Genomic DNA, 16161 nt, shown 5'->3' with positions numbered 1-16161 from the left:
AAGGGTGCCTCCATAGGAGGTGCAGTGGTTGCTGTTACCTAGTGTGAAATTTCCGGTAGCCGCAGTTACTATTTTCATGTGCATATCCTCTTTACCAGTGCCCCAGTCAACCACAAAACATTTTGGATTGTATTCTGGAGTCCATGTGACAACTGCATTGGTTCCCTGGCTTTTGACATGGATTTGACCAGGCAAGTCTGTGAACAAATATACAATTAAAGGTTAATAAACAGAAAAGTAGTTTTCTCCCCTATGGTTTTTCTTTATCCATTTTGCTCTGTCTTTGGAGGTTATTCATTAAGTAGTTATCATTGCAAGTGACCCACTTACCATAGTAAGGTTTACACCAGTATTTCAATACAGGAAACTGAGCATTTACAATGCAATGGTGTCTGGGGGCTACAGTGTTGATTGCTGTTCATGACTTTTCCTTGTTTCTGATTGCTGGAAATTAAATGGCTGTTCCAAGCCTCAGGAAGAGGAAGTCTGGTGTTGCTAAATAAGTTCCTGTGAGCCGCTAGTAACTGCTATACACAGAGCAACTGTGAGATAGTGCTTGCCTGGGTAGGGGAGGAGGAGAACAATGAATCATAGCTAGATAATTTTATATTTCATATATCCTGCATTTTCGGAAAGGATCATGAAGATTTTGACATTGTAAAAGACAGGCTACCAAACTAGGAAAGATCTTCTTACTGACACTAAGGAGGGAGAAGAGCAACCTGCCATTTTGAGACAAGAAGTGGAACTTGTGGCAGATATACATGCTCTCTGTTTTATCTACTGTCTGGAAAGCAATCCAAGAAAGGCAAATTAATTTTGAGGGAGCTGTGGTTGTCCAAGGGAACTGGGGTTGCTGGGGTTGTTTGAAAGGGCTGCGGTTGTTTAGCCTGGAGAAAAGGAGGCTCAGGGGAGACTTTATCAGTCTCTGCAACTGCCTGAAAGGAGGCTGTAGCCAGGTGGGGGTCAGTCTCTTCCCCCAAGACATTAGCAATAGGACAAGAGGCACAGTCTCAAGCTGTGCCAGGGGAGGTTTAGGCTCAACATTAGGAAGAATTTCTTCACAGAAAGAGTGATTAGGTATTGGAATGGGCTGCCCAGGGAGGTGGTGGAGTCACTGTCCCTGAAAATATTTAAAAGACTGGATGTGTCACTTTAGTGCCACGCTCTTATGGACAAGGTGGTGTTAGATCACAGATTGGACTCAACGATCTCAGAGGTCTTTTCCAAATTAATTGATTCTATGATTCTGTAAAGAAAATGGCTGTACTAGCTGAGGAAAAGTTGTGTATGCTGAGAAGGAATTTATCTTGAGAATGGACTTAATGCACATTAAGTATCTTCTCAGTAATTCATGATAGATACAGAGAAGTTGCACTGAAGTACAGTCATATAGAAACATGTGGAGAGAGCCATGAAATACAGGCTCAGAGGTTCAGTAGACAACATTGTCAGTCAAAAGGTGGCTTGAAACGGTTGATATATTTTATCAGAAGAGAGCTAAGGGACTGAAATGTAAGGGCAAAATCAAGCTTTTACCTCTTAGCAGGACAAAGGAGAAGAGAATGAGGGGCGTGTTAGAGAATTCTGGATAAGCAGTCATTTGCAGCTATCTGAAGCTCAGCAAGGGTACTTGCACACATCTTTGCTTGTGAATGCTATAGCTTAATTAAAAAAAAAAATCTTACTTTGTAAGAGAGGTTCTTCTTATATTGCAATAAATATACCTCAAGATTATAACACATGAATCTAGCTTATATTATAAGGAAAACATTGTTAGGTTTATTTTTTAAAAGAAAAGACTGTTTAGGCATTACAAAGCTTACATGTTCATTAGAAAGTGACATGTACATCCTATCTGTTCCTTCTCCTATGTGCCATTTAGAGTAATAATGAAATAAAGGACAGTACCAGGTCTCTTAATAGTTATTTACCTCAAAAACTTAGACTTGCACATAGTTCTGTGAAATTTTTTTTAAACCATGACATCTACTTGATGTTGAGGACAGTCCATAAACCATTTTCTGAAGTACATCCAGCACATGGTACTTTCTCTAGCTTAAGAAACAATAAGTGCTAAACTAAATATTAAATTACTATCTCTTAACTTCTACCAAAGTATCTTCTTAAGAAACAATTCTGACTCCCAGTATGTAAAAATATCAGCCTAAAAAATATTCAAGAGAATGCTTTCACCTATCCCAAAGTATGTCTAAAAGTAGCCTTGGAGATTGGTCATAAAACTTCCCAACCACTCTGGTGAATGAATGATAAGGTAAGTACCTGTTCCATAGAATTCTGGGACAATATAGATGGCTTGTGGAGATTCTCCTGCTTCATTATAGGCAGAAATATTAACTCTATAGTAAGCCATGGAGAGATTTACAAGAATTTTTCCCTCTTTGAGAGAGATGCGATTTGGTGAGTGGCTGCAGCTGTTGGGTATTCTTTCCACATTAACGAAATATCCAAGGACGTTCTCATTTTGTGCTACCTAGCAAGAGGAAAAACATTATTATTCTATAAATGCTGTTATGTCCCGTGCAGAAAATCAAGAACTATTTAATTGTATAAACAAAATGGAGCCTCCAATAATGGGGATAAAATCATACTGTTTTAATTAGGTCATTAGGAATCACTGAAGCAAAGCATTTCCTTAAAATAAACAGCATGCTTAAATTGAGAGGATTTTAGTACAGGATTAAGAATTTTCCTTAATTGAGATCACTGTTACGTGTATGCAATTAGCAATAACAGCAGTGAAGCAGCTGTAACATTCTCTACATTTCACTGGAACATATCCCTCATTATTAGGAACTTGAAAGTAAATGAGAGGTGTTTAATTGAAATTTATGCCTCTGGGTACCCTCATCTACTCGGGCTTGGTTAGGTATCTAGTCTCTTTAAAGAGAAATGCTAGTAATTATGCTACAAATTTGGAACCTGTTAAACATCCATTGGTAGAAATTTCTGGTGGTGGTTCACTCATTATTTTACTGTACTAATCTTAATAAGAGATTGGAAAATGCAGTGCACAGAAATGGAAATTGCTGCAATATAGGCAGAAACTTAATACACGAAGGCCTGTGAATTCTTCAAGGATTATTTCTGATATCAAGATTGTCTGTTATTTCTGGCACAAAATTTATAGTGTGTAGATACCACGAAGCTGTGAGGCTGGGTTATCTTAATGAAATAATTGGATACTTTTGGAGTAACATAGACAGGAAGACATTTAGTAATGTCTTGCGAGGAATTTCAGAAAAAACTGGAAGCTCTTAAAATGAAAACATGTTTTTCCCTGGAAAAGAAGGGAAGTTTTAGTGATTTTTCAAGATCATAAATGGATGTAGTTTTTCCTTGTAGGTTTCTAGCACCTGAATCGCTAGCATATAGATGCAATGAATTCTGCAGCAAGTGTACAATATCCAATGTCTTTTGCATATCAAGTGTAGTCTCAATACAATGAGAAAGCCTGTTTTTCCCTGCAATGTATTAAATAAATAGCATATACATAACAGAAGGTACCCAGACTCAGAGTGAACCTTACCTCCCACTTCAGAAGAACACTTCTTCTTCCGGGAGAGTTTTGTGTGGTTACATTATATGATATTCTTGGCTTGTTCACGAGTTCTGGTAAACATGGTAAAAGATGGAGATGTGCACTCAAATGAGTCATTCTGATGTTCATATTTTCAACAGTATCTAAAAATGCTATTCCATATGGCACAAAAATTGGAAAAGCACTTACATTCATAGTTACAACCAGTAGGATGAAGCTACATTTCACTTACTGTGAGGGACCAAAATCTCTTTGCTCCAAATGCAAACACAGTTGAGACCATCCTTGGTTACACATCTGAGCTGAACAATGTATGAAGACTTAGTATTTACATTTGAAATGGTGACATTGACAACATTGCTTTCTAGAGGCACCTAAAAAAAAGATCATTTATGTAGCAGCAGTAATAGTCTTACATTAATTGTTTTCTCAGCCTAAGACTGGTCTTCTGACTCAGCTGAAAGTAGAGGTTCCTGTCATCAAATAGGAATTATTACGCATTTTAGTCAAGGTATTTTCATTCTTTCAAGGCAACACCCTCTTTTTCATGAACTTGTTCTGCTCACTCAGGACAATAAGTAACCTGGTCTAAATATTACTTTTAAAATCAGTTAGACATGACATATACTGAAAACCAAAAATTTACTTAACTCTGAGCCTTAGTGACATTCTCAAGAACAAGAACTCAAGGGAAAATTAAATATTTTAAAAAGTCCTTATTTTTAGAAGTATCATTATGTCTAAATAGATCCTCATGACTGATGTCTTAAAGAGCATGACTGAATTGAAAGTGTGTCTTCCTGTGCCTTGGCACTGCAGAAGTGATGTGCATCTGCAGCTGATGACGGCACTGGAGTCTCAGTAACTGTACAGGGAATGGAGTTTTTCTTCAAACAAAGACATCACCCATGTCTAAGAAAAACCCTGAGCTGAAAAATACAGAGAAAATAAGAGAAAATACAATAGAAAATGGTTGTTATTGCTTAAACTTTTTCCTAAACCCCCCCTAAAAAAACAAAGCCCCACTGTATGGTGACCAACTCTTCTCTTTCAATTTCTGCAGTACTTTATTTTCTAATTAATAAGTTACTTAATTAACTTCTGTGGCAGTGTGCTCACCTCCCTCCCCTCCGCTTCCCTTCCATCCTGCCCTTTATTTCATGTAATCCTGCTCGAGTGATAACCACAATCAGCAGACATAACCAATGTGTCTGGACCATCACCCATCTCAAAGTTGATTCAGGGCAGACAGATAACATGAAAGACAACGGCTAATTTGAGCAGTTCATCCACCTAACCATAGTGCTGGTTAAGGTTCAAGTCAACTTTGGAAGAAATTAATATCTGAAGTGAGCATGTATATGTCTTTAAGTGACTCATCTTACCCCTTAAATAGTGGATAGCCCACAGCCTCTTGAGCTCTCCCGCACAGCAGTGGGCTATACAACAGTATCTCTTGAGTAGGGATGCCTCTTAAGGCTACTCCTCAAGGTTGAGAGAATTTTTGTCTCATCAGATACTTGGTAAGTGACTTGGAAATTAGTACACTGAAAATTTTAAACCTTATTTAAGTGATACAAAGGATTGATTGTGCACATACAATCCTTCAGACATAAACTGTTGACCAAGTCTGGGACTAAGTCTGGATCTGGAAGTAACTAGACTTACAGGGGCTCTGAGAAGAATTTTAGAATGCAAGGGGAGCCTTTCTAAGCATCATGACCCAATTAAAAAGTCTCCCTAACAGTTCTGTCTGACTCTATTCTCTATGAAGTAATCAAGTGCTCCTTGCCATCTACTCTTGTTAAATGCCTGTCACATTTACTATCAAACTTTGCTAGATTTCTGTTTTATATCAGTAAACATATTGCTACTTCCTTCTTATGAGTGAAGGGTATTGTTCTGACCATGACAATTTCATATAATTTTGCTAAGGTTGCAAAACTAAGGACAATACTACAGAAAGACACCAAATCTCTATAGAACAAGAGGGAAGTGGAAAGGATTTAAAACCCAAATGTTAAATTACATTAAATGTACATAAAGTACATTTATCCTACTCTTGATAAACACTAGCTTTATACATCTTCTGTGCATGTGTGGCCATACTCACTTACTCAGCTGCAAGTGTAGCCTATGTCCACATGATTAGAAAGAGATTACAGCCTAAATTCATAGGATTAGCTGGGACCTGGGAGATAATGAATATTTATGACCTGTAGTCTTCAGTCATTCGTATCACCAAGTGTGGCTATCTCTACTAGTCCTTCATAGTACTCATGTGAATCTTCAATCTCCCCTGTCTCCAGAACCTGCAGAATGTGCATCTGTAGTGCTCTTAACCCTCTGTTCTTCCACATGCCATGTGCCAGACAGTCTGCACATTGTTACCTACCTATTGCACTGCTGGATGGGCTATGCTTGGGTAACTGGCTGTCCTAGGATGGTCTAGGAATTGTATGCAAGTGAACAAGGGGACCTTTGCAAGACCTGCACATTCTTTGTACTGAGGTGAAACCTTTCTTACATGGGCCCCTCAAAGTACATCTTCTGAAGTGGCTAAACAAACTGGCAGTCAGCTGTAAGAGAAGTAGGAATAGTCTTCTGAGATAAAAGGCAGAACAAGGGAGATTTTTGTAGTAAAAAGGAAGCAAAGAGGCTTCGAGGTGAGCAGAGTTTCCCAAGAAGTGGGAACTGTTGCTATTTATACAGTTTTCTTCTTGGGGTTCTGTTGTACTTGATAAACACATATTTAAAACTTGATTAACATATATATAAATAACAGAGCTTGAAAAACAGACAATTTCAGGAACTGATACAAATCATGCATATGTGCCTGCCTGCTGGAGAAGCTTTGGCTTGATATGCTGGATGGGAAGGGGCAGGATAAGCAGTCATTGCTGCTACATGCAGACATTACTGAAATTATGACTCATTTTCCATCTCTTACTTATTCCCTCTAGTTTTGTACTGCCCTGTTGCTGTGCCATATTGCATGCCCTAAAAGGCATCTGGAACTGATCTTGTATGCCACAACATCCTTGTCTCCAAATTGGACAGTGATGGATTTGATGGGTAAACTGTTACATGGATCAGGACGTCGTTGGATGGTCGCACCCAGAGAGTAGCAGTCATTGGTTCAGAATCCCAGTGGACATCAGCGACAAGTGGTGTTCATCAGGGGTCCGTAGTGGATGTGACCAGTGTTATTTAATATCTTCATTAATGGCATAGAGGGGTCAAGTGCACCTTCTGCAAATTTGCAGATGACCCCAAACTTAGTGGTGCTGTTGGCACTTCTGAAGGTTAGGATGCCATCCAGAGGGACCTGGACAGGCTCCAGAGGTGGACCATGGGAACCTCATGAGGTTTAACAAGACCAAGTGCAAGGTGCTGCACCTGGGTCAGAGCAACCCTGGTATCAGCACAGGCTGGGGGATGGACAGATCAGAGCAGCCCTGCCCAGAAGGACTTGGGGGTGCTGGTGGATGAGAGGCTGGACATGACCCAGCCATGGGCACTCAGAGCCCAGAGAGCCAAACGTGTCCTGGGCTGCATCCAAAGCAGCATGGGCAGTAGGGCCAGGGAGGGGATTCTGCCCCTCTGCTCTGCTCTGCTGAGACCCCACCTGCAGTGCTGCATCCAGCTCTGGGGTGGTTACAGAACAGTCCTGTAAGATGTCTATGCAGCAGTGGAGGAAGATGCTGGAAAACTTTTTTAACTTTAGCACAATAGAGTATGACCCCTATATTCATTGTTAGTGCTTAATTTTGTACATAGAGTGCTTAGTACAAATAACAGAGATTAATGTGGCCTTGTGCTAACTCTCTACATCTGTGACTAATAAACTTGTTCCAACTAATGCTTTCTTGTTTACTTCTATCAGTGATTAATATGTACTAACTAGTATCTCAGTTTTGAGAACAAGGATTGTGTGTCAGAACAAAGAATGATAAGAGAAGTACACTATGACCTGATGACATGTTTGAGATACTCCCAAGGAGAAAAGATTCATCAGAAGATCTGGAACCGTACCCAAACAAGTGGAAATAATTAGCATATATACATGTATTCAGGAAATGTGGTGAAAATACAATAGTTTCAGGAATATAACCTGGTCTCTTAGGTTACTGAGCATGCATGCTTTGAAGAGAATTACCCATGGATTTCAGCACTGCTAATGAAGTAATGTTGACTTTCTAACCTAACAAATTTGATGGAGAATTTTCCAGTTTTTAGGGACAAGGTCCCCAGCACAGGCAGGACATGGACCTGTTGGAATGAATCCAAAGGAGGGCCACCGAATTGATCAGTGGGATGGAGTACCTCTCCTGTGAGAAAAGGCTGGGAGAGTTGGGATTGTTCAGTCTGGAAAAGAGAAGGTCTTGGGGAGACCTAAATGTTGCCTTCCAGTGCCTGAAGACAACTTACAGGAAAGATGGGGCAAGACTATTCACAAGAGGATGTAGAGACAAGACAAGGGGAAATGGCTGTAACCTGAAAGAGAGTAGGTTTAGATTAGATTTTAGGAAAAAAATCTTTACTATGAGGGTGGTGAGGCACTGGAACAGGTTGCCCGGGGAAGTTGTGGACGCTCCATTCCTGGAAGTGTTCAAGGCCAGTTTGGATGAGGCAACCTGGTCTAGTACAGAGTGGCCCTGCACATGGCAGGGCTGGTTGGAGCTAGATGATCTTCAAGGTCCCTTCCAACACAAACAATTCTATGATTCTATGATTGTATTGCAGAGAAATTATTTCTCCTCTTTTCAAAGAAGAAAATCTGGAATATTGACACAAAGGTGTGTAAGGTATGAAATATTACCTTAAAGCAACCTGATCTCTAATCTGTTTGAAAATGCAATGTCACCAGCTAAAGAGTAATATTGTAAATCACTGAAAGTAAAATTTGGATCTGAGTTTGCATGGCATTTCTGATATTCAGCTTTTGCATCAATAGCATTTGTAATGTCTCACTGGTACATTAATGAACCTGATGACATGCTGTTCTATTTTACTCTGTTTAAAACTATTATTCCTTCTTTCACAAACATTTCACGATTTGTTAGAACCAAACTAAAGTGCCTTAATGGGATCTGCCTACCAAGTGACTCCTTGCTGGGCTGCCTTGCAATCCTTGTGCTGCACGTAATATGTGGAGATACTGAGGCAGAACCTTACGTTCTCACGTGATTGTCATCTGGAAGTACTTACCAGTGTCCATGGAGTGGCTTCTGTGATTGCCTCTCTGTATCTCAGCTCATATGATGTATGAACTGTGGGCAGGTCCCAATTTATTATCAATTGGTTTGTGATCTGATAAGCATTTATGTTAGATGGTGACAAGCACTTTCCTAAAATGGGGGATATACAGCTGTTAAAAATGTGAGAGAAGCAGGAAAGCTTTGGTAATTATGTCTGTCAAGTGTGGTCTATAAAAATTGAAAGACTTGGCACGGGATACTGAACACTGTAAGACCTCAAAAAACCCTGGAAATGAATAATTACTAAATCTTTATGGTATCAGCAAAATACAGTTGTTCCTCTTGCCTTTCTTTTGTGAATGCTTCTACTGATTTCAGGAACATTCTTTTTCTAAGCAGTTACTAATCAAAATGTCAAAAATACCTGTAATCATGAATTGTATTAAAAATATCCAGAATATCTTTAAATTTCAGTAATTGCAAATATATTTTCATCTTTCTCTTCAATAAACACAAGGTGGCCAAAAGTCTCCAGTAAAGGTCATAGTGATAATTTGGGTTGTACTGGTAGTAACACCCAGCAGTGGGAAACAGTGGTTTTTCTTGGACCATGATTAGTCTGAGCAGGTGAAGTTTTGGGAAGCTTTTAACATTATTTCAGTGACCAGATAGGTAGGGAATCTTTAAACAAACATCTAAAGGAAATAGTAAATAGGGCTGCTTTTTTCATATCTTCCTTGTAGCACTGTGTAATAGGTAAATGGCCTTAGAAAACAGTTGAATTTTGAAAAGGTTTCTCAAAATTCTAATGCCCTATATCATGGATTCTTTAGGTGCACAGTGCTGAGTCAATCTGCTCTTTGGAAACCAATATAAAGAAATTCAGAAAAACATCGAAGAGAGCACAAAAAGCTGGTTAAGTACACAAATATTACTATATATTTTTCTGGGTATGAATATTAAATATTCCAGCAAAATATTTAAAGTAAAACCCTCCTCCTGTAAAAGCTGATAGACTTCTGTTACTATTTCATTTAAGGAAGTCAAACTGCATTTTAGGTCTCTGAATCAGTAAAAATAATGAGAGTATTTTGGGAGCTGAAATTTCGGAAATAATATTTAAAGACTACAGTTTTAGCTGAGCACTGCAGTAACACAACTTGTGAAGATGCTGTACCTGCTTTGCTTGGTAAAACTGAAATGTTCTTTCCTTTTGCACAGGTGTCATGGGCATAATTCACTGCTATCCAAATGGATGCAAATCTCTCAATGTAGAGATTCTTTCGTTCTATTGTGATGGAAGGCAATGATGTGTTTCGTTGAAAAAGTTTTCGTATCTTGTTCCTTCAGAGAAAAGGAAGCAGAATGAAAAACATTTAATTGGATTATAGTTCCTCCCCTGCCCAAGAAAGCAACATTACAGCAATTGATAGTTCTCCAGATACTTCTACATGTAATTCCACATCCGGAAACTTGAAGGTTCACCTTGAGCAGCTTGAAACAGCAAGATTAATTCCAGCACCCCAGTAACTCTAGCAAATTTAAACATGCAAATCCTTGCGTTGTGTGGTGGAGAACTGTTGAATTCCTTAAACTTGTAAGGTGTAGCATGATACAACAAGATGCATATGACCTTCTTTTGTACTTACAGTGGGATATATAGGGCATTTTGAAGGAATAAAATTAGGTTAGAAATTACTTCATAAAGCCTTGCCACCTATCTCAGGGGCACACAAATTCCTTTTGAACAGCAAAATTTCCCGGTTACATGAATCTAAATTACCATAAAGTTATGAAAAACCTCTTATGAGTTCTATGCCTGTCTTCTGACTTCTGTTCCTGCAAAGCATCAGAGTTTGACAGAGATATTTAAATGTCACCTGAGTCCTCAGCCGTGTAGATTTCTCCTGGTATACCTAATGCACACAACACAGGAAGTCCAAGAGTTTTAATGCCTTACATACAACTTTGCTGCCTATTTTTTTTTCTCTGTCTCTCTCATTTTGTCTCTGCCACACACAGGACAAATTTTTCCAAGGTTAAAATTGTGCAAGTTCAATGTTCTTAAAGAGATGGGCTAGCATATTAATTGCCTAGCTATGCATTTCAAGTATTAAGTTACACACATCAAAATTTAATAACTGAAAAAAACTACTTGAAGGTTTTCCTGTCTTCTGCTTCAGACTAGCTGTGAATCAGCAATTAAAATTTCAAAGCATGATTTTGAATTCTTGGTTGGAACTTTTCTGTGGGAGTGTTTATCTTTAATATTTTTCTTCCTGACAACTAAGTCATAAGGAGCAAGGACAAGGAACAATTACAACGTCAAACTGATGTTACATGCAGGAAGGGGTGAAGCCCTCTTCTAGGCAAGCTAAAAGTCCTTTCAAGTGTGGGTTTTTGTTTTTTTTTTCTTTTAACACAATAGAGGAGGAGATTGGAAGTTTGTCTTCAAGACCACCGGGTGGAAGCCCAGGAAACTGAGGTTAAAGTCCTGACTCTGACTTGGAAACATCAACATCTCTGCCAGGGAATTTTCTCCCTCTTCCCCCACTGACCTCCTCTTTCATTCTTTTTTTCTGCCTTGTCTGTTCATGACATCAACCCTGCAGCCTGGGAACAGCACAGTCTGGTTTTGGCTTAGGACTTTAAGAGCAACTAGCTTACATGTATTTTATCTGATAACATCTCTACAGAAACAGAGCTGTTTCACAGATGTTTCTGCCCTTCCAAAAAATTGTGACTCTTTAAAGTCCCAAGAGGCAAGACAGCAAATGCAGTGGGATTTGGTGCTTCTTGCAAGCTGGTGCCTGCTGCTACCTCCATGAGAAAATACTGAAGATACTGGGGGGAGTAAGCTCAGCCTTGAGGTGGTTGCTTTGCTCCTCTGCAATGAAGATGATCACCCTGGGGAATTTCCCAGTGTAGTGATATTTTCTTAGCTTTAGGAGATACTTCTAACCACAGCTCATTTTTAATGACAAGGGGTGGTTTTGCGGCAAAATAATCAGCAATGAATATCAGAATATACCAACGGCATACACTGTTGCAGCCTATGTACCCCACGATATTGTCTCATGGCAAAGATCATGTCTTCTGATCTCACATCTCTGTTTCTGAACATGCCCCTAATCTCATGGGAATTTCCAAACATCTAGATATAAAATGAGGAAATTGAATTTTGTAATGCAGCTGCAACTGAAGACACTGTATTTGAGGTAATCAGCCCAAGATTAACGCTACAAGTTCATTCCATCTGTTAAATCACTACTTGACAATTCAGAATTACCAGAAGGTATGCCACATCTGACATCTCCTTGGGTACATGCTATAGCAAAGTACATAATGCATAAAATAAAAGCTTAAAAGTATCTGTTTATGTTTGTGTGTTTTAATTATTTTTTTTTTTACATTGAATACGTCTGTGTTGAATAGACAATGAAAGTCAATAGTTGCAAATAAAGGTAATTCATTAAGGTGATCTTTGGCAATAATGTTTTAAAGAGTGTGCTGGAGGCATGGTAAGATGCATAATGACTTTGTATTGGGTTTTGGGAGCAGGGGAGCAGGTTGCTATAGAGGTGGCTTCTGTGAGAAGCTGCAATAAGCTTTCACCATGTCCAACGAAGCCAGGCTGGCTACAGGACAAACCCACTGCTGACCAAGGCTGAGCCCATCAGCCATGATGGTAGTGCCTCTGGGATAATGTATTTAAAACAAGGTAAAAGCTGCTGCGCAACAGCAGCTGGCAGAAAGGAACGAGAATATGTGAGAGCAGCAGAGAGAAGCCCACGCTGGAGCAGGTTTGCTGGCAGGGCTTATAACCCCATTAGGGACCTGCTTTGGAGCAGGCTCTTCTTGAAGGGCCAGAACCCCACGGAAGGGACCTACACTGGAGCAGTTCATGAAGAGCTGCAGCACAATGAGAAGAATTCATGTTGGAGAAGTTCATGATGGACTGTCTCCTGTGAGAGCATCCCTATGCTGGACCAGCAGAGGAGTCAGAAGAGAAAGAAGTGACAGACACAACATGTGATGGACTGAACACAACCCTATTTCCTGTCCACCCACAATACTGGGGTGGAGGAGGTAGAGAATTCAGAAGAAAAGTTAAGCCCAGTAAGAAGGAAAGCATGAGGAGGGGCAGGGAGGAAGGAAGAAGGTGTTTCAAGTTGTAGCTGTATTTCTCATTACTCTACTCTGATTTGAATGTTAATAAATTAAAATCATTTTCCAAAGTCAGGTCTGCTTTGCCCATGATGGTAATTGCTGAGTGATCTATTCCCGTCCTTATCTCAACTCATGCACCTTTGTAGTATTTTCTGTTGGGCTGAGGAGGGGAGGGATAGAACAGCTTTTGTGATGTCTAGCCAAGATCAACCTACCATTCTCTTACCAAGCTGTCACAAATCAATAGGTATTGATTAGAAATGATGAAAGATATTGACCAGCATTGTGTAACAACTTATAACATGATGAAATATACTGGAGCAAAACTCTGGCAGATGGGAATCACATCTAACAGCAATAAGAGCTTTTTGTTTTCTGAGATTACTTTTCAGACTTACCATTTTAAGTATATGGTATAATTAACTGTATTTGGAGCACTAGGTAAGGGCAGCCAGGTACAGGTTAGATCCCCACTTAGTTCTTTGTAGCACACCAATTCATTGTCCCAATCTGGAAGATGAAAATATGTGCACTGCAAAAGACCTATCACAGACAACCATTAACTGACTCAAAGGACTGTGAGCAACAAAACCAAATACAAACCAGGCTAGAACTGATCGACTAGACCCCAGAATTGCATCAAAACCATCAGCCATCACTACCTGAAGTTCAGAACAACACAGTATTGCTGGATAAAACCAATATTACTTTTATGCTGCCTGCTCTATAAATACTGCATTATAAAACAGGAGGAGCATAAGTTTATGTACAAAATTTCTTGTTACTAATTTTTTAAAGAGAGGTATGAGGCTTATTTTGCATCTGAACATACCCTTTTTTCAGCTGATGTGAAATTAAACACTGATAACATTATTAAAAGAACTTGTTTTTTGTCTTTAGCGGTTAAGCTTACTTCAGTATTTCAAAAATGTCTTATCAGAAATGGTAATGCTAAAATATGACTGTTCTTCTTTTGCTTTGTGTCATTTGTGTCTGAACTATTAGTTCAGAAGAATCAGTCATGGTGTTTCAAAGTACCACCTGAAAGACTTTTTTTTCAGGTTTTTTTTTTTGTTGTTGTTGTTGTTCAGAAAAGTAGACAAGGATGTCAACAGGCATGGGATGCTTAAGGTGAATTTTTCCTGATAAGTAGAGTCACACATCCTTCATACCTGTTAGGTTTAACAAGTTGCCAGTAGGCCCATCAATCTTGAATAAGAATGTATTGCTATGTGATAAGTAAATATGCGTATGTCTGGAGTTAGTGTTGTAGCATAGTTACGGTAGCTCATAACCTAGGTTATGAGATAAACGATCAGTTCTCTTTTCCTAATTTCTTCCTACAACCTGACTTACAGAGTATCCTCAGCAGTCTTTTCATCATTGAGATGACAGATGCCTATTCAAGTTAAAAGATCTTTTGGGAAAAAAGTGTGTCAAATGAGTATAGCACTGACTTTAATACCCTCACCTTATGACACTTCTTTTCTCATATTAAACAAATAATGCTTTTCTAATAAAGTTATGCTGCATCAGTTCAAGTGTGTACAGGTTCCTTTCAGGAAGGTGCAGATCATGCCTTCCTTGTTTCCATAGCAATGTGAAAAATTACAGAATTCTTTGCTTTTCTAGTCTGGCCACCAAACCACATCTTGACCTCCTCACCCATGAACATGGTATCTGTCAACAGCAGGGAAAACAGCAACAGTTCTCACATTCTTCTCCTTTTTACTCTGAATTAAACCTTACACTTACTTAGTGTTTGTTTATTGTTGTTTTGAAGAAACACCTGAAAACAAAACCTTTTTGAACTGCTGTAATACTTCATGTCAATACATGGGTAATATACTGCTCCTGAAACTATTTGAAATAACAGTTCTATTAACACAGATCCATGTGGTGTCTACAATGTTATAGATCTGTCTTTGCTTACAGAGGAACAGAGGTTGTATTGTTCCTCAGGTTTAAAGTTTTACAAACCCTCCCTGTCTTTCTCTGTGAGATTATGGTATTAGAGCAGACAATGAAAAATAGTAGATTTCATGTGTGGAAATAGTGTATTAGCTCAAATAACACCCCAATGCCTCACCCCACTCCCAAGATACTGAAGTTCTACATTACTTTCTCCAGATGAATATAATGAATCTTATGAACTTTCATTTTCTCTCGTCCTGTCTGTGGATATTAGTGTCTGCATGCACATTCATTTTTATTCTAATGCTTTCTTTGTTTTACTGTACTGCTCCACCTTAACATGTACATTATTAATTCTTCCCAGACCTAGCATACTATCGCTGTATAATGACTGTGCTCCAAGGACTATGCAAAGAAAGACAAAATTCTTTGTTCTAAAGAAAATGCAGTTCAGTTTCTCCACTAAAAAAACCCCCAAACCAACAAACAAACCAAACCCCCAAAGCCTCACCTTTAATTTTTTTCAGTCAAGACCTTTCTGGCTTTTTTCCTGTGCATCTGGTGTTCTCACTAATGATTTAGTGGAGCATAGTCTGGCAGGTTAATTGCAAGGACTAGAAAATTATCCATGGCTAATTTCAGAAAAACATAGTCCTCCTGCAGATATCTTGCCTAGTGTCACTGTGTACTCAAGAATCTGTCATCTCTGCTGTTTGTTAGCAAGCAGGATGTTTCTGCCTACAATAAATCCAGCACAAAGTACATCAGATGACCACCCACTGCTTTGTAATACTCGCTATTAAAATGTGTAGCACTGTTCCTTTTTGCCAGCATCAGTAATTTCTCAGTTAAATGGAGAGCAGATACCCGTCACACATAAACATGACAGGTCCGTGGTCTTTTGAAACCGCGGCTATTTGCGACGCGCTGGGTGGGCTTTCACTCAGAGCGTGCGGGTTAGCCCCTGCCATCACGCAGACACAGCTGCCCGTGCTGCCCCGGCCGGATTTTCCCTTTGGGAAAGGCGAGCGTTTCCTTAGGGGCGATGCCTCCGAGCGCCGGGGGCTCCGGCGAGCGGCGTCCGCCAGGCGGCGCGCGGGGCGGGCGGGAGCCCTCAGAGGCCGCGCGGGGCCCGCAGCAGCCGCCGCGGCCGCGGGAGCCCGAGCACCGCGCCGGGCCCGTGCATTCCACCCACCTGGCAGCTGCCGGCAGAACGGAGAGTCCAAGTCTGTGCAGCGGCAGGAGTCTGGGCAGCACAAAAAGAAAGAAAGAAAAAAAAGTTGTTGATCAAGACAATCGCGAAAGAAATAGTAA

General features: G+C 39.7%; 1 protein-coding gene across 1 annotated transcript in view; it reads right to left on the bottom strand.

The window, feature by feature from the left end:
- The window catches only part of LOC309585160 (interleukin-6 receptor subunit beta-like), a gene marked incomplete at both ends in the record, with an annotated part of 28587 nt that extends 12769 nt beyond the window's left edge, over window positions 1-15818 (bottom strand). Inside the window, 9 exons of the mRNA XM_082301692.1 lie at window positions 39-197; window positions 2284-2494; window positions 3551-3633; window positions 3795-3936; window positions 8774-8913; window positions 9941-10107; window positions 13332-13443; window positions 14106-14161; window positions 15715-15818. Coding sequence (XP_082157818.1) covers window positions 39-197; window positions 2284-2494; window positions 3551-3633; window positions 3795-3936; window positions 8774-8913; window positions 9941-10107; window positions 13332-13443; window positions 14106-14161; window positions 15715-15818 — 1174 coding nt within the window. The remainder of the gene's footprint in view (window positions 1-38; window positions 198-2283; window positions 2495-3550; window positions 3634-3794; window positions 3937-8773; window positions 8914-9940; window positions 10108-13331; window positions 13444-14105; window positions 14162-15714) is intronic.
- Window positions 15819-16161: the final 343 nt, after the last annotated feature.

The sequence above is a fragment of the Coloeus monedula genome (genome assembly GCF_965178545.1).
Source record: "Coloeus monedula genome assembly, chromosome: Z".
NCBI classification, from domain to species: Eukaryota; Metazoa; Chordata; class Aves; order Passeriformes; family Corvidae; genus Coloeus; species Coloeus monedula.
Note: the sequence above shows the minus strand (reverse complement) of the source record. Positions and strands in the feature narration are given on the sequence as shown.